The 24461-nt window shown below is 44.4% G+C and overlaps 1 protein-coding gene across 36 annotated transcripts in view; it reads right to left on the bottom strand.

Moving 5' to 3' along the window:
* Nucleotides 1-24461, bottom strand: part of LOC1274328 (basement membrane-specific heparan sulfate proteoglycan core protein) — a 96550-nt gene that overhangs the window by 56516 nt on the left and 15573 nt on the right. For 23 of the 36 annotated variants that reach the window (XM_061647696.1, XM_061647708.1, XM_061647719.1 and 20 more), the window contains exons 3-7: nucleotides 5960-6698; nucleotides 5738-5891; nucleotides 4980-5143; nucleotides 4186-4602; nucleotides 3086-3202 (exon numbers count right to left, since the gene is read on the bottom strand). In XM_061647696.1, the coding sequence (XP_061503680.1) occupies nucleotides 3086-3202; nucleotides 4186-4602; nucleotides 4980-5143; nucleotides 5738-5891; nucleotides 5960-6698 (1591 nt within the window). Of the gene's footprint in view, nucleotides 1-3085; nucleotides 3203-4185; nucleotides 4603-4979; nucleotides 5144-5737; nucleotides 5892-5959; nucleotides 6699-24461 lie in introns of those variants that run through there. The other 13 variants (XM_061647721.1, XM_061647724.1, XM_061647727.1 and 10 more) reach the window with 3 other exon arrangements.

The raw sequence follows: 24461 nt of genomic DNA, 5'->3' as shown, positions 1-24461 counted from the left end.
AAGTGGCAATCGATGTGACATAATTGAGACAAATAATAATGCTCTATCTTGAGCGGCTTCGCTGTGAATCGATTTAAAGGCACCGCGCCACGGAATAGATGCTCATCTACACAAACCAACCATAATCTAGGCCACGCTTAAAACATTCCCTTCTCACCACCCTTCAAACGTAGGGCGAACTTGCATCTACACCGTTCTAAGCCAAACGCACGGAAGCTGGACCGAAAATAGTTTCACTTTTATGCTTTCTAGGCTACCATCCGGAACTGTGGAACTTTAAGTGGTTCCTCTCACGATTTACAAGACTCGCTGCTCGGCAAACGGGCGCACAGATGAGCCCAACGTCTCGCAGTAACAGGGCACAAACGGGGCACACACACACACACCGACAAGTAGCAGCAGCGTCTAGTAATTAGATTCGACCAATTAGCGATATGCATATTGCACCCTGCATTTGCATACATCTATGACGAACGGGCGGGAGCGTCGTCCTAAGAAAAGTGACCTGCATTCCCCTGCTGGCCGAAGTGGGGGGGGGGGAGTGTGTATGCATGCACTGAGGTGCTGAAAATGGCGAAAGCGGAAAATAAAAATCGCATCGACTGCTCTCGTACCGTCAGCACATCTTAGCGCAAACGATCGTATCGCTCTTCCGGGGCATCTGCTTTTAACTTTAAGGGTTTGTGTGTGTGTGTGTATGTATGAGTAAGTGCAAGAGGAAGACGGAAGGCAGTATGCCTACACATCATGTTCGTGGTAATGAAACATGTTTGATCTATAAATCTGCAGAGATAACGTTTGCGATACGGTTGGCGTTTTTCTCCCTCTCACACTGCCGAAGGAATCCTTCAATGAAAGGATGGATTTTTTACACGCTTGATGACATGCATGCCGTGCCCATTGGCGTCCCTCTGTCGGTGTCAGTTTGTCGTCCTGACCTTCCGCAACGAGCCAAACGGGCGTCGACCGGTGCACGTTTTCGCTCCGTACGCTTCCGCAGCGTGGAAAACAAATCCCGGCGAATTCTCACGTCGTACCAAACATTTTTCAACACCGCCATCGAATCCCTTGATGCCTTCATTCGGGTGTCAAATGAGTTCGTGTCGGTGTCGCAGGATTTATGCCGCCACCGGTGCAGCATCAACCTACTGCACACTCTGTGGAACGAGCCCCCGGCGGTGCCGATGTTCACCTGAGTGAGGCTCTTCAAGAGGAATTTTAAATTACCACTCTTTTTACGCTCATGTCGGTAACATCATGTTCCCTCACTGCTGCCAGGTACAAGCAGAGGAGCGAAATTCTAAAAAAAAAAATCGTCACGATGCCACCCCACGTATCGTGTTATGTTGCCGGTGCATCAGATGATTGATAAAATAAAAGCTCTCAATGCATGCGTGGACAGCGAATTAGATTCATGTAACGCTCTAATCTCATCGCTCCAAAAATCAAAAATCGCTCCGGTTCATATCAACTAGCGCGACACACTTCAATAAAACATCGGTACACCACTTCATAGCGTGGATTGAATTTCCTGTAGGCATGTGTGTATTGGCCTACCCAACAGCCCTCAGGAGAGGTTCGTAATATGATCATCCTTTCGTTCGGTTTTTGGTTTTTAGTTCAATCTCGTTGTGTTTTTTTACACTAGTTTAATCGATTGAGATTCCTTTTGAAAAGCTTTTCGTCACATTTCGACAAGGGTTATCTTTCATTTATGAACCTGTTCCTAACTCGTCGACCGGATGTGCTTTTGTAGAAAGGCTTAGGTGTAACAAAGGCAACTGAATGTGGCATAACTTTAATGAAACCTTTTTTAATAAAATAAAATCACACCACTCTTTCACATTTGCTTAGTGGTGTTAGTTAGTAGTAAAAGCCTATTTGAACCTTTTTGTGCCTTTTTTGCAGATACTATTGGTTTCAAATAAGTTTTCTATGTAACGAAACATATTTATAATTACAGTGCAGAATTCAAATGCACAGTTACGCGCACCAAAAGCTCACCCTTTGATTACACGCTCCCTGCAAATAATGCGGCCTTTAGGATGGAACCGTTTGGTAGGATTTTGATTTACGACGCTGGAAAGTAAATAAATTCAACCTCTAAAAACCGGGTGTAATATTTGTTTTCGCTGCGGTTTCGATTTAAAAGGGCCGAATGAAAAACGCCTTGAAGTAGGGCGTTCCACGTGGTGTAACAATAACATAACTAACAGCAACAACTTTTCTAGAGTAAACAGAACTGTAACACACACACACCCAGTAGGAGAACAAAAAACATACAGACCCCAACTATAGCTCGGAAGGGAAAATTCATTCGCCCGATGGCATTGAATCCCGAAACGAGAGCATACATTAGTCGCACCGCGGGTGGTACAGCAATGAGTCGAGTCTTGAAGGGTGTCCAAGCATTCCGGTACATCGATGAAACCGACCCGACCGACTGTACGGGAAGCGCGACGGTTTTCTTCGAGGGTTGGAAATTGTACGCGGAGAAAAAAAAACACACACACACAAAACGTCTGGATAGGGCGGAAAATGCTCCACGAGTGACTTCGACTCTCACGCCGGAAAGGATGCTGCTCTGAAATTATGCGTTGTCGTCCTGTCCTTGCACGCGGCAAGTATAAATGATAACGAACACACACACACACATACACAAAACCCATCATCATCGCACCAAACGGCACACACCACAAAATGGGGCGGAAACTTTTGCGCACCCGAGCATGAAGCACGAAACCGTGCAGCCGTGCTGGGTGCGATGCGTTTTGCTTTGCGTGGGCAAAAACACACAACTGGATGCTGCCTGGTGGACGACGCCCGGTTGTCACTCTGTACTGCTGCCCACCCACGGAACTCAGTGTTCATTTTATTTCTTGCCCACCCTGGAGGTGGTGAAAATGGAACGACACTCGATTTTACTTGCCATTGGATTGTGTGGCAACGAAAGACTTAAAGTTGAATGGAAAAATAAGAACCTTTTGGTTTCATGTTTCTTGCAAACAAATAATGTCTTTTTTTAAACAAAACATATAAAAAATACGAAAAGCGAGGGAAAAAATGAAATAAAAATTACACTTACCCGTCGAGGGACAGTCGGCTTCATCCTGTCCGTCGCTACAGTCACGATGGCCGTCGCACTTCTTCGCAAGCGATACACATCTGGTTCCGTCGCATGAAAACTCATCCTTTTCGCACTCTGATTGGTGTGTGTGTGTTGCACGGCAAAAATAGATGTGTGGGAAAAAAGGGTAAACAATTGCAAATCAATAAACGTTACCCGTTACAAAATGATCAAGTGAAGCGTTGAAAATGGCGACGGACAAGGCGGCACACCGATGAAAGAGCAAACCAATAAGAGTTTAATTTTTGTTACTGAACCCCGCCGAAAGCATTGACAGTCGTGTGATTTGGAATCGCTATTACCGCATGAAGAATATTAGCTGATTAAGCCACGTGAACCAACTCACAGATTGGAGGTTCCTGAAATTGCTTCATTGATTTTAAGGTAGCAGACACACACGCACACACACACAAAGATCTATAAGGACTTACTCAAAACAGAACAAGGACAAAACAAGAGCACAAAAACGCACACAGTAACGCACAGGAACCAAATGCAGATGGAAGTAGGATAAACAGTGTGGTTGGCGAAAGAGATAAAGGAGCGTCTAGAGGTTTTCAGACTTTGATGATAATCGATGCACGATGATGATATTGTTCTTAGAAAATATGAAACGCAAACAGCATCCAGACAATGTGGAAAGAAAGCGATTATGGTTTTAGCCCCAAGGTTAAGTTTCTTGAAATGAGATAGTTAGTGACATAAGGCGTGAAATGAAAAATCTCATGAAAGAGAACAACAGCACAAATTTGTTTTAGTTATGATCAAAACAAAAAACTTTTACAAAGTATTCGAATCATAGCAAATGAACAGATGAAATTAGATCGGATGAATCCAAATAAAATGGGAAAATCAAACAGAAACCCGAAAAAACACACACACACAGTAGCAGTTGGTGAAGAATGAAGCCCAGGCAAGATCATTGGATTGGAAGCTACCCACAGAAAAGCAGCGGGATAATGGAAGGTAACAAACAAAACAATAGAGCAAGCCAAAGTGTGCGAAACGCGAAGACGCGGAGGGCAACAGAGCAAACAATGAAATAAATCATAACCAACTTTGGCACTCGGGTGCGTTTTCATCTTCGCCGTTGGGACAGTCGGGGCGGCCGTCACACCACTGGACCGCACAAATGTACACGGACGTCTTGCCGCACCGCACTTTGTCGTCGCCCCGGCACAGATCCTGCGTTTCCTCCGCATCGTAATCGCCGAAGCGAGCCCGCACCGTGGTCGGCTCCACGTCATCCACGTCGTTCGGGCCACCGATCGGTCGATCGGTAGCGTAATCCTCGTCTTCGTCCTCCTCATCGTCCTCCTCCTCGTCGCCTTCATCGTCGCGGATGGGGTCGCGGACGGGGTCGCGGACGGGGTCGCGGACGGGGTCGCGGGCGGGGCCGCGGACGGGATCCCGGGACAGAGCCGGGAAGGGTTCAAGAATGACCTCATCCTTGCCTAGATCGTCAGCATCTACACCTGCGCGTAGCAAGCGTAGGAACGCGGGAACGCCGGAACATGAATGGGAACAGGACAGGGAAAGCGTTAACATAAGGGGCAACGGTGCATGGGGTAGAGTGTGCAGCAAAGGGACCGTGCGTGAACGAAATCTCGCACGTCTGTCATGTTGCCGTCGAGTAAAGTGGAAGTCACTGCGGAAGTTTAATCCAGCATTCTTCGGTTAAAGTGTATGTATACATACTCAAACAAACCACCCGCGTTGCAGTAACGCAACACACACACACGCAAAAGAAATTATTCATTCAAAGGGTGGGCTGGTGAGGGTACTACGCTGCTAGATCTTAAAAAAAGTCCTAGGAATGGGATGCCTAAAATGGGTGATACGCCATATTTACCGGTGTCATCTGCCAGCACTAGGGAAAGACCGTCCGGGCGCAATTCGTAGTGACCGCTCTCAAGCTGGGAACGGATTCTATCCTCCATTTCGTCCAGGTTGAAGTCTTTCGGTGCATTCAGCTCGAGCGTTACCAGTGTTAGCTGGTTGCTGGACGGATATGGGCTAAAATTTGTAACAAAAAATTAATACCTTTATGTTCAACAACATTACATTTCAATATCGTAAACTAAGCGCAACAATGTGTGTTCGATCGAGTAAAACGTAACTAATAATCCCAGTATCCCAATTATGCTTTCAACCACGTGGTGCTCGGTATGTAAGCTAGTCGTGTAAAAATTGCGCCAAATCTCCGTTCACTCACGCGTGAGCAAAAGATGAAGCGAGACGGCAAAACAACAAGTGAGAAACTCCATTCGTGTTGTAAATTCTTCCTCACTCACTTGCGAGCACCAGTCGTCAATCCGAATCCCACGGATGAACCAATCTGCAGCCAATCTCACGGATGAACCGAAAGCTTAGCCGATTTAGCATGCAATATTGCATGCAAGAGCGGTGATTTGTTCATTTTGACTGTTCGGATTATTTCGCTTCGTGTTTTGTTTCGGCACGCTGCTTCGCCTGAACCGGAATCCCCCTTACCCTTGGGAATGTTTATCTTTCTTATATCTGAATTGAATTATTCTGTGTCTAATTCAACCGTTAAATAGGCCATTAACATTAACGAAAATTAAATTAAATGCATCGTTTGCTACTCACTCAAAGCGTTTCGCTGTCACCACAAAGTCCGTCCGCAGTGCCTCATCGATCAGGTTCTTCACCAGCGTATTGACGTGCGATAGCTTTTCGGCATTCTGACGAGGATCGCGCATACTGCTGTGGAACGGTTCATCCAGCGTGATTGTCATTTTATCTACAAAAAAAAAAGTTAATCTCAGTAAAGCGAATTCTCATTGCCTACCGGACGATGGTTATACTTACAGAATGTCCACGTATCTTCTCCGGGTGCCGATTCACCGGAACCCTCGAAACCGCTGCCTTCGGAGTCGGCGAACGTATCGTACTGGCGCTTAGGACGTATGCCACCGAGCTTGCTCGACTTACCGCCAACGGCCGGTATCGCATTGTGAGCCTGATGTTGTTTCTGATGCACACCGGAACCGGACCGCCGGGTAGTTGTCGTTTGCGTGACCGAAGCAGCATCCTTTGCCAGCTTCTGCTCGCGCCTCAGCTGTCGCTCTTCTTTCGTTAGCTGCGCTTTCTTTTTGTTCTTCAGCTTCTGTGGCTTTTCCTGGGCGCTTGCCTTTTTCTTCTGCTTGCCATGCTTGGTGCCGTTGCTGCGGTCAGCTTCGGCTGGCTGTGAGCCGCTCCACAAGCTGTCCAGACTGCGCTTGATGCGCTTCACGTTGCGCACCAGCCAGTTCTGGCTGGAGTCATCGCTTGGCGTTTCATTCGGCAGTGAAACCTCATTGTCGGCCTCATTTTCGGCCTCATTGTCGTCCTCGCCGAACTCCTCGACGTCGTCCGAGACGTAGGACAGCTCGTCGCTCCCGTTTGGCTCACCGATGTCCACCGACTCGTCGGAATGGTCAAACGTGGGCTTCGATTGAGCGGCAAATAATCGAAGATTTTCTTGATTCTCCATATCCATTAGCCTGTCAAAGTTTGATGAGTCGGTTGGCTTTTCATCTTCGAACACCAGATCGCTGTCCCGGGCACTCTGTGGAGGAAATGGGAGGAAAGAGGCTGTTAAAAAAGTCGATCGCTAAAGTTTTTAATTTCACACACTGCTTACACTGTCCAACAACAAAGCTTAAAAATATTACAAAAAAAGCCATTGGTAAGGGTGAAACTTTTTCACAAGACAACCCAAAAATCGATGGCAAGATATATTTTTTTTTACTCTTCTACAATGAACGGAAAATCTTTCCAACCACCGTGTTTGCCGGTTTTGGTACGAAATTGCATCCAGAATGACACAATGTGTGTTTTTTTTTATTAAACCATTCTTCCCCCCACCGTTGTGCCGAAACGTTGAAGGACCCATTTTGACTGATACTGTGGCGCAGTCACTTTCGCTGTGTGCCGTTGAACGCGCTCCGCTCTCTTGGCTGTTCGTTTGCACCACCAAGAAGTCAGCCCCGAAATCGCGTTTAATCAAATATTCCGAGCACGCGACAGCAATTTTAACCACCGGCATCACGACGCGCTCATTTTTCGCTCGTTTATTAGGTGTTGCTGGTGGTCGATGGCCTGTCCACTCGTCGACGGGGTCGGTAGGATTCGGCAAAGGGCAGCGTAAAGTAATGTGAAACAAAGTGAGCACACCGAGCGTACAGTCCATGCGCCGGCAGCACTGGCAACGAGCGAGATACTTCCTGCCCGGAGGGTTCATTTGCTAGCCCATTTTTGGCGGACGGAACGCTCGGGACGCTGTTGCTGGTGGGCTTGGAACGGCACGAACAGAGCAGAGGATGATTGGGATGGAAGAAAAACTCAAAAAGTGTAACGTTTGGGAAGATGATGAACAGCTCTATTATGTTTTCCACTCAGAGTAGAAGCGTTCCTCTCGTATTGTTCAAGTTCTAGCGGAATTCTTTAGTTCCGGTAGAATGTACACTGGTTTTTCGGTGTGCAGCGTATGATTTTAATGCATCGAAAACAAACCCAAGAATGTGCACCAAAAAACATCACCTAAACAAAGGAATTTTGTTTGAAACAATCTCAGCTCATCTCCTGTTGCGTCTCATTCATAACTTCTTTTATCTGATCAACAATCAACGTAAAATATACGAAGCAAAACACGTGTCAGATCGTAGAAGGGAGTGATAATGTCTCTCCATCCACTCCTCCAACAACTCTATTCGGTCGATGATGGTTCACCATGAGCGAAACAAGAGAAACAAAAATTCTGCTCGTAGATGAGTTGCACGTAGCATCTTTCTCATGTTCACATTCTTCGGAAGGGTCAATGGAAGAAGAAAAACGCGAGATGAACATAAGTGCAAGAAACACATCTTAAAGTTGTCATTTACCGGATCATTTGGTCGCAATTGCCGTACAGAGTGTCGATAATCATGTCTTGGTAATAAGCATACTTCGAATATGTTATTAAAACGCTTACAATCAAACTGTTTACTTACAAAAGTAACGAAAGAACGATGATATAGCTCAATGAATGTAAGTTAATGCCTTTTTTTTAAATAATTTTGAAAAATATTTTAAACGCGTTATGTACACTTGGTACAATTACAACAATAAGCTGTTAAAACAGTTCGAATACCAGGACAGACCACAAAGTATGCACACCAAAGAGAACATATGGTCAAAATAGGTCAAACAGCTGTGAACTGATGGTTGGGGCCCGCTTGCGAAACCTTAAAACTCCCATGAAGGGCAATCGTCAGCTTTGGGCGCCAGTGGCGGCTTATTTCTTGCGCCATCGAATCCTAACTCATATAACGGCTACTAACGCCAGTGTGTTTATGGTGTTAATTCAAACCCAACCCAACAATTCTGCCATGGGGAAGGTATCCTTGCACCATTCGTTCCCCTCTAAGCATTCCAGCGAATAAAGTAAAATCTCGCAGCCGCCGACAAACACTCGGACCGGGCACCGTATACATTTTTACGATTAGCATTAGTGCAGAGGCATTACCGAGCGGAGTTGCACAACGGCAAAAAGCTTTTTCATGCGCAGTCGCATCGAGTAAACCACCAGATTAGCATGGAGAGCGGCTTACTTGATGAGCCGCGTGAGCAGCTGAGCCAGTGCGCTCATACAGTGCGTCACGAAGAAAGGAGCGAACGATGTTTCGAGGCAAGGGTTTACATCCTTTGACCGGTGCAATTGATATAATTATTACATCATTGTGACAACGATGCAATGGAGCTGTTACAATCAAGTGATAGTGAAAGAATCGAAACGAACAAAAAGTTGAATGGCGTCCCATTAATGACTCTGCCGCTAACGAGGAAAAATTGTATCATGATTGGTTCAATTGATTCCCGAGTTGCGTTACACTTTCCCGAGACGACATGATGTTCTACACTGTTGCTGAATGATTGGAACGATTATTATTAATTTTAAATTGTACATAGTTTCGTTTTTCAGTATCGAGTGCTACTGAAGACCCTCAGTAATTAAAGGTAATTAAAATGTGTGCAGCAATAAAATACAACAATGTGGCCAAGACAAGTAGTGCAGTTTCGATATGTATAGCAATAAATTCAACTCTGTATCTTGTATTGTTGATTTATGCAATCTTGTATTGTTGATATACAATCAACAGTTTCTTAATCTGGAGATTAGCTAAGAAAAAAACACTATTAACAATTTATAATAATATGTCTCACAATGCTAGATGAACGTATATTCGCGCTACACTGTACAAATCTTAGCGGACAGTCTCTTGCCACGCAAATGAAGCCAATGCACAAAACGATCGCTCTGCCGGTACTCTGTAACGTAGGCCGATCATCATCACAATCGCGCCCCGTGTTAGAATATATGTAAATGAAAAACGCAAACAAACCCGTCGGACCCGGACACGGCTTTGGGCCCGGCGCTGCTAAGAAAGCTGCGTGGTCTGCAAGTAAATTGACACGAGCACAATTTCCCACCAACAACCGCCGCTGGGACGATGGGTGGAGCAATCGCAGGAAGGGAGCGCGCATCATTCTCAGCGAATCTTGTGCTCGGCTTGTGGTCATTTGAGCCTATATGCATATACACTGTTCACAATGCTAATGAAATCGTATGGCAACAGTTTTGACCACGCAAAGTGGTATGATATCATCCTGCGGATTAGGAATCATCCTTCTTTCTTCTTCCCCATCGGTCGGTGCTGCCGCCCGTGCGGCCCAACGATCCAAGTGCTGCTCGCTCGTGCACCGGAAGCGAACACTTTGTCAGCGTGAAATGGAGATAAAGTGCTTCAAAGTGATCGTTTGTCCCGTCAAACGCCAGCTCGTATGGTGCAGCAACCAAATTGGGTCTCGTGTGGGAATCACGTGCCGGGCAGATTCTATGCGGGCCGGCGGGACACATCGGAGCGGGAATCTTTTCATCCTCACTCCTATTCCAAATATGCGTGGAGTTGTTGAATGAGTTCATTAAAATTGGGTGTTCCTTTTTGTTAGTGGCATCGGGCACATTGGGATTGGGGCACCACATGCATTTGCTTATTTTATCTTTGGAACATTAAAAACATTGTATTGTTATGATCCCATATCGAAATTTAATCAAAAAAGTATTTGAAACAAAGTGATAGAATCAAAACTCATCCATAGAACTATACAAATATTAAAAATGATCTTTCTAATTGTTCCTGTTTTTGATGCTCTTCATCTATATTCTTTTGCCTGGTTGGATTGCCACTGAATATTGTCGATCCAGGCCAAACCTAAGCTACATTACCAAAGTCCATCGACATAAACGCCGACGGCGCGCCTTTTCGACATCTTTTAGTGTATATGGGACGCATTAGGAACGGGACTATAAATAGCCGCCGATCCATCCGTTTTTGCTATTTTAAACAGTGCGGGAAATCATGTGTTCCTGTTACGGGTGACCGCTTGACAGCGTGCACGGGAGATGCACGGAAGAAGCATTCCAAACAAATACCACAGCGAAACTCGAACCCGGAAAGGTTGAAACCATCCGGCAGCGAGTTGGTGGTTATGATAGTGCCAACTTGTCTGTTGACTTACAGGCAGCACATCAGATGGTCCACCCAGCTCCAGCAACTTCCCCACGGAAATGGCTCAAAGATGAAGCGTTTGTTTTGTTTTCTATTTTTTGTTCGTCGTTTTTCTTGTGTCTTTCGCTTATTCGATTGAAACAATCGATACTGTTTAAGTGTGGTGCAGATCACTCATCGTGATCATTCGTAGACATTCCTGTACTCATCCATAATGGTGGGAACTGTTTCGTTCGAGCTAGTTACTTTGATCTCTACGACAGTTTCAACCGCTACTAAGTGCATTGTCCGGTTAATGTGGCGCTAGGAGCAATGTACGTTTTTTTTTTCAATCATAATATTTCTATTTTTGTACATAGCTAGTACAGTCACACATATCTTGTTCATTGCACAAAAATCTATGACCATATGATGCATACTGATCCTCTTCAGTGAAACTCCACATAACACCAGACTCTGAAACAATTTGTCTGTGACGCTAGTGACTAGTGGCGTTCAGTTAATAAGGTGATGTCATGGGTGGCTTCCCTTGTTCATCCGGAGCGACGACACTTGATATTCGTTATTTATTGCCATTGACTTCTGCCATCCGTGGTACCCCTGCGGCATGCCGTCAGTATCCCTTGTTACCACGCAACGACCTACTGCCAGCACCAATCCGCGTCCACATGTAGAGCTGGCTCAACATTTAAACGAGCCATAATTAAGACTAAAGCGCGTTCCACTGTGCCGGTAAGGAAACCCCAAATAACACCAGACCAGATCGTCCACGCTCCGTTTCGAGTCGCGTTATTACCGACATTAATTCTCCGTGCGCATGTAAACGTTGCTCGGGCGGCACTTTTAGTGTGCGTGAAAAGAATACGATGATGATTTAAGAAAGGGGAGGGGGGGGGGGGGTGGATTGGGAAGGTTTTTTGACCGCCAAGAAATGCAACAATCGGCAAAGGAGATTGGAAAATCCTCCCGAAAACATCCACACATTAACGATCGGTCACATATCTTGTTTCACACGCCTGACCGTACGTGTTTGATCTGCCGCTGATGTCATGCGTTGGTTCCTTACCGGGATGGACGTGATGAACTAGATGGTTTATTACTTCCAGTGAAACTGTCACTCATTATTGATATGATGTAATAAGATTATGCGTACTGAAGGCCTTTTTAATCTCGGATAGCTTGTAAGTTATGTGATCTGTTGAAACCTTTCTGTTTCACAATAAATATTTGACACAGGACATTCTATCACATAGAAGTACATTCTTTCTTCAAACACATAGAAGCCAATTTTTTCCCACTGAATTCACATGCCTCGGAGAAAAACTCGTTCTTATAACCAACAAGCTCTTGAACCATCTCAAAGGCCAACTACTAAGCACTACTAAGCAGAAAAATCTCAATCAAATCAAGTAGGGGGTTATGAGCTGTTGTAATCCTCACTCTTCGAATAGCAGATTGCCACATTTTAACCATCTGTTTCAACTAGTGAACCGAACGATCTTCACACCACCATGCGATAACCGTTTAGAGGATGTACTTGAACTACTTCAGTGTAATATCTATTGATACCCAATGATTCAATGATTTAAACGAATAATATGTTTAACACTACACTTAAAAGAAGGGGAGTTTGAAATGTTTTGCTACTCATTTTATGTACAGATATTTACAGAAAACCTTTGAGTGAACTTTAAAGGGCATAGTGATCAGTGTCATAGATAATTCTTTCAGTCCCACTCTGTCGCTAATTGAACTTTCAATTAACATTTCTGGGCAATAATCTGTATCATTAAGATACAGAGACCATCGCAAGACTTGTTGATATCAAGAAGAGCTACAAATATTCATCAAGATTATTCGAAAAGCTTTCAATTTCCAAAAACCGCTACGAAAGAGAAATCACCTTTAAAAGGTATTACGATTATCTCGAGCCACAATCTTTTTCTTCTATGTTACTCGTTCTCAAGGTTAGAATAATTGTAGCTCGGTTAGACAGCTTCAGCCAGATTTATGATAACCGCTATTTAAATGATGATCCATCCTCATTCGAAAATACGATAAATGACAATAGTTCCAAATACTTATAGCATCAATTTGACTATGACACCTCAAAACCTGTTCCACCTCCAAAATAACAAAACGATGATTTTATTTCATTTCAAGGTTAGATGACTAAATTTGGGACATCGCTAAGCCTGCGATTGGTGGTCGTCCGGCGTTCAACCAGTGTCGATGTGATTAACCACCGTGACCATCGCTCGGGGGAAGCTCTGTCCGTCGATTGATCCAAACCCAAATACCTGCGGATGGAAGCTGATGTAAATCAACAAACATTATGGTAATCTTTTCCCGTCCGGTGTCGCTTCTTCTTCAGCAATTGCCTTGATGAAGTAACACACCTTCCAATCAAGTGATTCATTGATTTCGGCGACCGATTTCGGCACCATCACGTAATGTCAAAGTGCGTGGATTGTCATGGCATCAGGTAAATACTACAACACAACGTACTTTTTATTAAAGAAAATTTTGCAAATCTTGTCAAATTAAGCATTCTCTTCAAGTTTCAATATCTTTTTTCTACTTCGTGTAATATCTGTCCTTCACAAACCCAAAGCGATACACCACCACCTCAGCAGAAAGCGTTCATGGCGTGAGCTCATCGTAGACAGTGCTTAGCCTATCTCTTGGTGCATTTTATGGCCCTGAGGTCAACCAAGTTTAAGTAGCTCTGCCCAACTCCCCGTTTACAAGCTGCAGAGTCGTCCGACAACGAAACGACCCTCGTTCGGCATTCTCGTACGCGTTACACGAATCTTGTCCGCTCTCGTCGAGCCGTCACACTAAAAACTGACGACGTGCAAAAGAGCATGATGCTGCAGCCGGGAAGACAGATTACAGTGCTGGCTACTCTCCCAACAGCCGTAGGCAGAGCTCGAGACAAACAGTGAATCGGTAAATATTTGCACCATCCAAACACCACACCAGCGCATATCGTTTATGTGCCGGTGCGAAAAAAGCGTCATTTCCTTGCATACGACAACTAGCGACAGTCATTCACGGTTGACTCCACTAATTAGGATCACTCTGCGGTAGAACATCCACTGCCAATGAGGTTTGGTCCGTGGGTGGGGAGCAGCGCGTGAACTGGGGAGTGCATTAAACGTCCCAGCTCGGGGATCATATGTTGTTGATAGTGAAACATACACGGGTTCGGAGGGTAGCAGGGGCAAAGTGTTTATCTACCAGTTGCTAAAAGAGAGCTCGAAACGCTCTCCGCAGGTTAACGGCTAGTGCTGACGACCATCAATCTATTGATTGGTCGTAAAATTGACGCTCGGTAAGGACGGTGTTTATTTTCGATACACGACACCGTTGTTGGTTTTGTCCTCTTCTGCCGAATTCCAATCGTCTGTTCAAGGCAACAGCGATCAAGATCGAACATCAAATTTGCCAAGCCATCATCGTTGGTGCTGATGAGCGTAGGCCGGAAATCGTATCAGATGGATGGAAACGAATGCGCTGGACACTTGAATTGCAAATCCGCGCTTGTTTTGAATGCTTATTCGGCTGAGGCTGAGCGGATTATGATGATGAATAGGAGCAAATAAAAAAGTCTAGCTTGGTCAATATTTTCTTAGTCATGGCATTCATGACTTTAACGATGCTGCTGCTAGGAAAAAAATAATTTTACGATAGAAATCAAAGTCTCGCAGAAATATCTTGGTAGCCCACGACGCCAACAGATATGAAATATTTAATATGGACGTATCGCATCGACCAGCTGTCACACATCAATGATAGAACGCTAATTGAATTTATCTTTACATTTTATCTGTTCCTCTGTTTAATTGGTCTACAACGCTGGATGATAGAGCCATTTAATTCATAGTTGAATTAATTTCATTGTTTAAATGAAATACATTGCCCAATTGATGTAATACCTAATGACATTAACAACAAAACAGTAGCATTTTCTACTACATATTATTTTCTTACAAAAACATTCAAATTAACTAATGATTTAAAAAAGTATTTTAAAATAACCCATCATCGAGTGTACTTGTCTGGGTTCACTCCACTAATGTTAATGCCACACATACAGACAAAACGTTTAAATTAAGTGGTAGAGCTATTTGTAACCAACGTAACGATGATCCACTAACTGTTTAAAGAACTAAAATGTAATCAATTTATTTGAAACATTTTAATACTTATTTTTCAAGAAATCATTCAATTTTATGTAAGATCTTATCGTTTATCTTGGATTTTAATTATATTTCAACGTTCATGACCTTATTGTATTGGTATTGATTAACATTCTCACACAACTACTAGGCGTCTCCATAACGGTTATTTTTTGCAATTTATAAAAAATGGTCTGACCATGTGGCTAGTTGAGATTTTTGTGAGTATGATAAAACACTTACTTTTTATTTTTATTAAATATCTGATCACAAGTTAATATTGAATAAGTGTCCATAAGACTTACAACATGAAGTCTATCATTAGCTTTACATATTCTGGAAACTTAATTATATAACCACGGAACAGTGGTTTCTTGTACTAAATGAAACGAATAAGAGTAAATCACAAGCAGTAGAACAGTTCACACCAAACAATCAAAGCGATAGTACTTCTAACGAGCCAACGCACACGGCCGTTTGCATCATATTGGAACCGGTTTCACTCCAACCCCGCAATAAACAATGACGAAATCATCGTTCGCCATCCGGTGACGCAATGAAACTGTCAGAAAGAGCTTAGAACTTAATTTTTCTTCCACTAACTACCGCAAAGTGAACAGTTCAACAAGATCATGCACTCGTGTTGGCTTCTTTGCTATCGTGTTCCACTTCTATCGGTACGTTTTCTGTGACTCGTTTGGTCGAGTCGCACCAAACCATATCGAGTCCGGGCTGTACCCCGTTTTCCCCCAAAATGACCCAAGTTCAAGTTGGACGAAATAAAAATTTATTGCCTCCCTTTCCATCGTCAGCAAGACGAAGCGAAGGCGACTTTCGCACTTACACGACACACGCGACGTACCTAGCAAGATATTTCGGAACCAGTTCAGTGTGTGTATGTGTGTGATTTTTTGTAGCACAGTGGCTTTAGAGACTTTTACCAGCTCCATTGTGGTCGATTAGGAGTTTCATCTTCTTCATCTTCCAGTATCGAACAATGTGTTCACGTTAAGCAGACAGCAGAAGACTTAGCTAACCGATGTCCTACAGTCGTCTTAGGTCGACTCCCGTTGGTATAGACTTGGAACGAAAACGGATAAAGCGTCATTTACGAGCTTTATGATTCGCTTGCAAACTACAAACTTAACCTTTTTGTTTTAAAGAGGCGTCCACATGTTTCATCACTTTAGATTCAGTACCATTAGTGTGAATTTTTCCGAGAAACCCATCTGACACCAATCGCACGCCAAAGCATGCTGCAAAAATGGGCAAACTTCAAACATTGGATCGATCGTATGCATTATGCATTGTTATTGTACATTGAATGGCTCTGGTACTGGGAGAACTGCCTGGCGGACTGCGATGGTAGCGTTTCGTCCATATATTCTTTGCCACCGGGAGCCGCTCCACGCTGCTGCCGCTGATTCCAGCGTACCAACGGTGAATAATGATAGCGACCCCGAGACTAAAGCTCGACCCACAATCAAAACCGCTGACAAGCTCGCAAAGACTCGATAATTCTTGCCAGCACATTTTCGCCAATAGACCTTTTGCAATCTTTTAGTCACTTGAGAAAGTAAAGCGCCAACGCAATAGCGCCTACAAAGCTGTGGAATACAAATTCTTTAAAAAAACACACACACATACACACTTACATACACTTGCTCGTAGCGGCACGAAAGGAAGCAGAAGAAAAGGATGCAAGCAGGCACCAGGCACGCCAACACTCCGAACCCTAACGTCAACCCCAAAATGGTAAGCTTAAGAACTTAACAAGGGAAACGTGACCAAAATCGCGATGCTACCGCGCGACCACGTCCGCGCGCTGTCTTTCGGGCACCACGTCCACGCTTGTGCCGAAATCGAGCGAGGTTGGTTTACGAAAAGAAACAACAAAACCACCCAGCACGACATTGAGGCAATGGTACGGTCATCAAGAATCTGTCACCGGGCAAACTTGAAGGCGCGTGGAAGCGTCCGTCTATGCCAGAGTTTAACCATCACCGCACAAAAAAAAAGAATCATGAAAAACGTGAAAATCGTTACTCCACAGTTCCAAAGCTTAGAGAGTACAGCTCCTTCGCAATTTAAGCAAAGCTTGCCACACCGACACACACACGCGATAAAAAAAAACACAAGAGAAAGAATCGAGCCTCCAATTTGGATCCAATGAATTTTGTTTTGCTCGCCTGACTACTACTCCCCCTGTTGCAAAGCGTGGCACCACCACCGCCTATCGCCATTCCCTCTGATCCACTATTCATGAGGGTGCACGCCAGAATAACAACAAGCAAATTACATCGTGCTGCTGGTGCTAACGGTGGTAAGCCAAGCGGGGTAGCGTAGAGTGGGCAGAGCGGGTCTTTTACATATAAATTTACTTCCCCGGCCCAATCGGCCCCAGCCGACCAACAACCCCTCCTTGTCAACACTTGTGGAGGAGAAGCGCCAGCCGTACGTGTTTTCACGCATCAACACGGTTGCATTATAAGTATTCATCATTGGCTTCCTCCTGGCGTCGTAATGCTAGCAACATTGCTCATTAAGTGAGATTGATGAATGTGGTCTAGCGTCGCGACCAGGGAAAACGTAGCGAAAAGCACTCTTCACTCCAATGTTAGGCAATTAAAAAGGATGAGTTATTGAGCCTGCATTTTAGTTTGTTAATATGGTGTGTTTGTCACATGCAGTTGACAAATGAAATAAAAAAAAAAGTTCTTGGAAAGCCTTAAATTAAGTCGATCACAACATGAGGAACGAGAAATCAATGCAGGCATTCGGAATTTTCATTGTACTATCAATGTCAAATCAATCTACCCCGACCATGTCCAAGCGTTATTAAAGGCCAATAACTTCAATTACAACCAACAAAGCATTACATCATCTGGCTCGAAGGATCGAATTATTTATGGCTTCTAGGCTAGGAAACCCATCCATTTCTAAGTGATCAAATAAAACATGACGACGAGCGGCTCAGATCTATTTGCAGATCAATACGCAGATCTTGCCATCGACCCATCGCCGTCCACCAGCAATCAACAGCTTCAAGTGTCCAGTGTGCCATGCGCGACTCAAGTCATGCAATTGTCGGCGAACGCGTTTTACGAGTTCAGGCCATTTCGTTCCCGTACGAATGAAAAACTCATTACAGTTTCATTTAATGCTCGTTAAAACCGACCATAAACGTAACTCCCCAAAATGATTCTTAATGAATGCGTCTATCAGCGATGCAAGTTATGCGTGTTTGCTGGCCGAAGTTGACCCTAATGATGATCAAGATGTGAATGATGTTTTTTTACTATTAGATGGGCTGTAGAAATTGTTGCATTGGTATTCTATTTCAAGTCACATCTTATAAACTTAGCAATATATATTGCTGATCGGATCTTACGACACTTTGAAAAGCAGACTTTCAATTACTCAATGTAAAATGACTCCACATTAAAATCGTGACAGTAACACTCGAAACAAACCATGAGACTTTACACGAACAGAGAGATTATGCTTCGAGCAAAGAAATTATTCGTGACAACTTTTTTAGATACGAATTGAGCTAGAGTAAAGACAAACGAGCCAAGTTCGTTGTGAGTTGTCACGAAAAACAGCCAAATCAACAGAAAAGTCTAATTACGAAAGAATGAGTAAAAAAATCCCAAAAAATTTCCCAACTGTAAAAGACAGTGCAAACCAATTTTAAAACACACTAAACGAAGAAATGGCAAACCACAGTCTCGCAACCTATAGATAAACAAACGAAATTGGTAGCCATAATCACAGTGATTTCCAAAGGAATAAAATTGGAACAAAACTTCAACCCAATCAATATTCGCAGAGCGTGTGCAAAACTGATGCTACACAAACAGTATGATATTTTAAACATGGTATAAGAACAACAAATTGATACATTACGTTTGGCAGTGTGCAAAACGGCAATGATTTATTGATCATCCAATTATTTGCGGTCAAGATTCGTGGCAACCGAATCGCCCGATCGCGATTGTTGCTGTTTCGCGAGCAAACGTCGAAGAGAGAACAACACCAACATGGAGAAACAATAATGAAAACACAACAACGTGCAGCATAAAGTAAGGCATAAAACATTTTAAAAAAGGGAGAAGAAAAAACCAACACCTCTCCCTCTCTACACTTCATCGTCCCACCCCGACTAACACGAACATCTTGACATTAGTTACCTGCCAGACCAGACCGTTTCACAATATTCCGAAACGCGCGTTCTAAAAATAACATGGCCACAACATTCGCCCGAATACATTTGCCGCGAGAGACGAGCATGGGCGTGGGCTGCGGTGGACAGCGCGAAGAGCGAAAGAAATTAATTCTCCTCTCCAAAACTCCACGCAGGCCAGCGGTACACGGTCCTCCACCAACCGGGGCGGCAAACCCGTTCTCCTTGTTTGCACGGGCGCGATTAGCAAGCACGCGAGCCGGAGCAAGCAGACGCAGTGCAGACGCAAGGCCCGGTGACCAGCCGACCGGCGGCGGTTCCGGGGGATTTCTCCGTATGATGTGTTCGTCTTGCTGGCGGTAACGCTCGAGGCTAGCGAAGGATCCTCGGAAGAGTGAGACAACGAGACCGGATCCGATCGCACACCGCAGGACGCCCGGTGCAAAAGAGTGAAGTAAGAAAAAGTCCCTCCCTCACTCACTGTCTTGGATGAAATGGCAACGGGAGGTGGGTGTGATCGGGTGGGGCTGGAAGTATTCTTTCTTCGCTGGGGTTGAGTCTTGTTGTGTTGCTGATGCTTTGGCACGGTGGTGTCGAAAGGAAAGGATTACTCGCGCAGCGTTCGACTTGATGCATCCGCAAGCGACGAACGCACTGGAGAAAACATTCACCCACCGGTGATGCCAACAGTCTTTGTAGCGTTCCATTTATGTCAAAACATACTCGGTTAGCTGTGCAAAGCCGTTTCATTTCGTCCCTTTTCTTTTGCTTGAAATGAATATTATATGTTTTTACACCATCGACACTTTTAAAGCGGTGCCATTATCTTTTAGCATGAAGTTTATTCTTTTCCCCTGACATGAGCTCAAAATCTCCTTGTTTTGGTTTGTGTGGATTCTTACAGCTTTTTTCGGACTGTATAAAGTCCCATTCTTTTTAACCATAAATGTAGCACAGACAAAAAAAGTGACTAGGGCAACAAAAGGTTTGCCTTATAGCTCCACACTTTAAACCTCGGCTGCAGGCCCAAGCCCAGACCACAAACCGGTTCCACAATCGCAATCTCCTGCCGCGAGCGGTTTCGGACTGCAGTAGACTGTCCTTCGCCTACGCGCAATAGACGGGCTGATCTTGCGGCATAATAATGTTCACTCGGGGCGGGCTTTGGGGGGGGGGGGGCGTGGGGGAGTTGCAAACCATCCCTTGACTCATCGCTGGGGTGCTACGCGCTCCCTACGCCGTCTACAGAGAGATTGGTGCCGGTAAATTAAGCGTAAAAAATCCGCCGTTGTGGATTTTTCGTCGCTGTGGGGACGTTGTTGCCCGCTGCATCTCAGAAGTGGCCCCGGCGGTATGACACAGATATCAAGAAAGTGATTGAGGATGCTTACGGCTTGCTCCGGTGCCGCTTCTTGAGCAGACCCATAAACACACCCATGAACTCTTCCTACGATGTTGTTGGTTTTCGCTTCTGAACCGCAAGTGACAACGCGTGCGTGCGGGAAAGGGAGGCGACAGCGCTTTAAAAGCGTTTTACTTTGTTGTCTGTCGTGGGGTTGGTCTTCTTACAGTACTATCCCCCTCTGCCCACAACAACATCGCCGTGCCTGATACGAATGCATTTTTTTGCATGAAGCAACGCTCAAGTAAGGGATTTGCCAAGGGTGACTTAAGCACAGTCGGTAACAAAGTGTAGCATTTTATAACAGTGTACCATATTTGTACGACATTACCGTGTGCAATTGGAGTTTATTGCTATTTGTTAAAATTATTTTTTGTACACATACAAATTAGCCCTTAACCAGGTGCAATAAAAACAACAAAAAATGTTCCGTAGACATAATTAAAACGCATCCCGTAGCTGGCCCCATTTGCCCGTTATTTTGGTACTGCCTGTAGTGTCTCAAACTCCATTAATCTTCTTTGGTTTGGCCTCGTACGCGATAACATCTTTGAAGATGTATCTGTGGCATGATGACGAGAGCTGTACTGTGTATTGTACCAGAGAAGAAAAAAAGATGCATTAATGCACATACGAACACAGTGCCGGGGCAGCAACATTAGTGAGCTGCATGGATTGCTTCTCGCTCCTTTTATGTGCGTTTTTCTGACGGCCGAGTTGCCCATCAAGCGACTCCAAGATTTGCTGCAATTTCCGTATCGAAATAGTATTTGCATGCGCATCTCTTCGCTTCACAAATCTCAACTGTGGTGTATTTTTTATGCTTCCCTCTCAACACGCACTCGTCTTGATGCACTTCAACCCTTCAAGCGGCTCTTCGCCTGTGTGTGTGTGTCTGAACAAACGTTGAACGGCCTGGTGCGACTAATGAATCGTACGATATTCCCATGCATGCCATTTCTTCCCTTCCCCGCTGCTGGCAGCCAAGTTTATGTTGCATGGTTCGCGCGTTCAAGGCCAGAAGCTTTGAGTTATGTGCAACTCGGTGTTTGCCTTCTCTACTACCGACCATCGTACCATCCGCGGTACCTAAGCTAGCGCGCGGTCGAAGTAAACTTACAGTGTGACAATTTGGAGACCATCACCGACCAATAGCGTCGTCATTCGGATCGGATAACTCCTGCTGATTAAACAAATCACCATACACATTACAAACACAAACAGTGTCGCTCTCGCTCTTTCTCGCTTGATCGTCCGATGTAAATGGTGCCCTTGGCTCATTCATGCGAACATGCCACGGTGCTCGCCACGAGTGAGGATCCACTTGTCCAAATTCCTGATCGGCACCCTGCGCCGAAGGGTCGCTGTCTGCCGAACCGAAGCATTACAGACACACACACACACACCCCTACCGTCTCAAAGGCGTGACAGAGAATGTGACAACGACGGTACAGCAGCAACTACAAGCGAAACGTGCCCGTCCGTGTCAAACAACAGTGCTGTACGCCCTTTTGCCAGTGAGCAAATTTGTTTCCCGCGAACAAATGAAACCAAATCAGCGTTGCAGGAGGGAAGGGCACCTAAATCCGTTTGCTAGCTGTATCCTAGCTGTCGCTGCCAATGACATCATATGTGGCTGCGTGTGCATGTGTGCTTAGGCTGCTTTTCAGCTTGACTCTGCCACTTTGCGTTGCCTGTCCCTGCAGCGAAAACTGCAAACATAGCACAGATGGCAAACAAGCAGCCGATTTCACGTACGATTAATATCCCCCGGTGGACGATCACTTGTCACCGGGACTTTTGAACACGGGTTCGGTTCATTGACAATTAATGCGCATACGAATAATGTTTGCTATTCGTCATGAAGGAATTCGGAATCGGGGGAGTTCATGTTCGTGGTAACATCGTCAATGATAGAGCATGGAAATATTTACCAGAAACGATTATAGCTTGTACGCAAGCGGATGATATTCTACTCATTCATTGCTGCGGAACACATTCATCAAACCAAATCTTCTTACATTAAAAAAAACACAAGCAATTCTCGGTTCATTTTCACTTCGCCAGAAAGCGCAGACTGCGTCAGCCAATTCCTTGTCTCGCCTCTGCCTTCACGCGGAATGATTATTTTGGCTAAGTGTGCCGTTTTGTCTAGTTCTTCCCTTTGTAGCGGCCCTGGTTGTTTTCTTCTTTGTCTCCATTTTCACATGTGCTTCGCCTTGCGCGCTCCTTCGCAACACACGCACCATCATATCCCTTTGCGCATTGCAAGTTTTTGCTCATGCTGCACAAATGTTGCAAGTGTTTTGCATCTGTTCGGAATGTAGGTACACACAAACACCAACGATGCCCGATCGTACAAACACACGGGCAGGATGGGGAGGGGTGTTACGGTGGCGAAGTGCTTTGAACGAGCACACACACTGTGTGATGGGTAATAAATTAAAACAAAAACGTGGTCGCCGTGCACTTCATTTTCATAAAATCTTGCAACTCTAACCAGAGCGCGCTCTAGAGGACGCTACCGAGGAACGTCTTCACTGTCTAGTCGTGCTTTGTATGGGAAGACCAAGCAAAAAGAGCCATGCTAAAGCCATATTACTCTTTATCACAAGAAAGTGTATTTCTATCAATTAGAAAATATAAGGTGCATGCCACGAGTTCTGCCACAAAATAGCATAGCAAAATCTTTTGCTTTGAAAATTCAAAAAAAGTTATCTTACAAAGTTGTGTTCAAAAATATCATAATAATTTACAGATTTTTTTCCATGCATACATCACAACCTTGGTATAATTTCACAAATCAGAACGGTCATTCTACTCCAATCGTATGGCCACGATGCTCCGTGCTCTCGTAAATCGTTCATACTAAACAAAAAAGTAATACAAAAAAAAACAATCAAGATCTATTGGCTCTGCATTTTTGTAGCGTTCATGTTCATGTTCGTGTTTGACGAGAGTAGACATGATACAATGTTAAACAAATTAATCAAACGGGAAAGAAGCACGAAATACTATACTTGTACATTCTTCGTGTTCAAAACTGTCTTCCAAGTTATTCCTATGCTGCCATATCAGATCAAACCGTAAAACAGTTCAGTTCATTCGATCAAATTTTACCAACCACGGCTGATGGTGCCGAAATCAACTCGAAACATGTAATAGACAAATGGTGAGAGAATGCAAGGTGGCCCAATTTTGCGTTCCGTTTCAACATGTGTCAATTTTGCTCATTGTTGTTCTATGGCATGCAAGCGAACACACAAAAATAAACGAATGTTTCTCTTTCTAACTCCCGATCCCGGTCCTCTTTTCCTTCCGCTCATGCTCTCTCTCTGTGGCACAGCAAGGTACGGCAACCCAATGCTTTCTTGACCTGACATAAATTAAAATAAGTCAACCACACACGCTAAACACATCGCACCATTAGAGAGCATCGCAAGCACCATTGGCCCATCGCCCAACGTGCATTCCTGGCGGTTCGTGAATCACATTTCTCACCGGTGCCTCACTGCCTGGGTCTGCTGTGATGCTTCTGAGTGTTATTTCACAACAGCATTTAATGTTTTCACTCCCTCTGTGCGTGCTACCTATCATATACCATCAAGAATCTTTAAGGAAGATGCACACACAATGATTTATTTATTTTGCCTATTGCTATTATCACACTTTTATGAAAACTAGCTACACAAACAGAAGCTCAAACAGAGTGATTATAAAATCAAAATATAATTTACTCAAATGACTGTAACATATTACAGAACAAAAAAATAAAATAAATGCCGATACCCCTAGACCGACATGTGAACCATCGGTCGGATTATCCTATTTTTCATCCACTCACTAAACAAACAACCACACACTGCTTTCGCAAACACTGCTCACCTTCGCTGGCAGGAGTAGTAATGTGGAGAAGAGAGCAGGAAAAAAACAACATTGCACCACAGCCAAATCCATACGCCCTGGAACGATTCTTCCCTCGTTTGCCTTCGGTAAGAGCTACGGAGTA

The sequence above is a fragment of the Anopheles gambiae genome, chromosome 2 (assembly GCF_943734735.2).
Source record: "Anopheles gambiae chromosome 2, idAnoGambNW_F1_1, whole genome shotgun sequence".
In the NCBI taxonomy this organism is placed as follows: Eukaryota; Metazoa; Arthropoda; class Insecta; order Diptera; family Culicidae; genus Anopheles; species Anopheles gambiae.
This window is presented reverse-complemented; position numbering and strand designations above follow the sequence as displayed.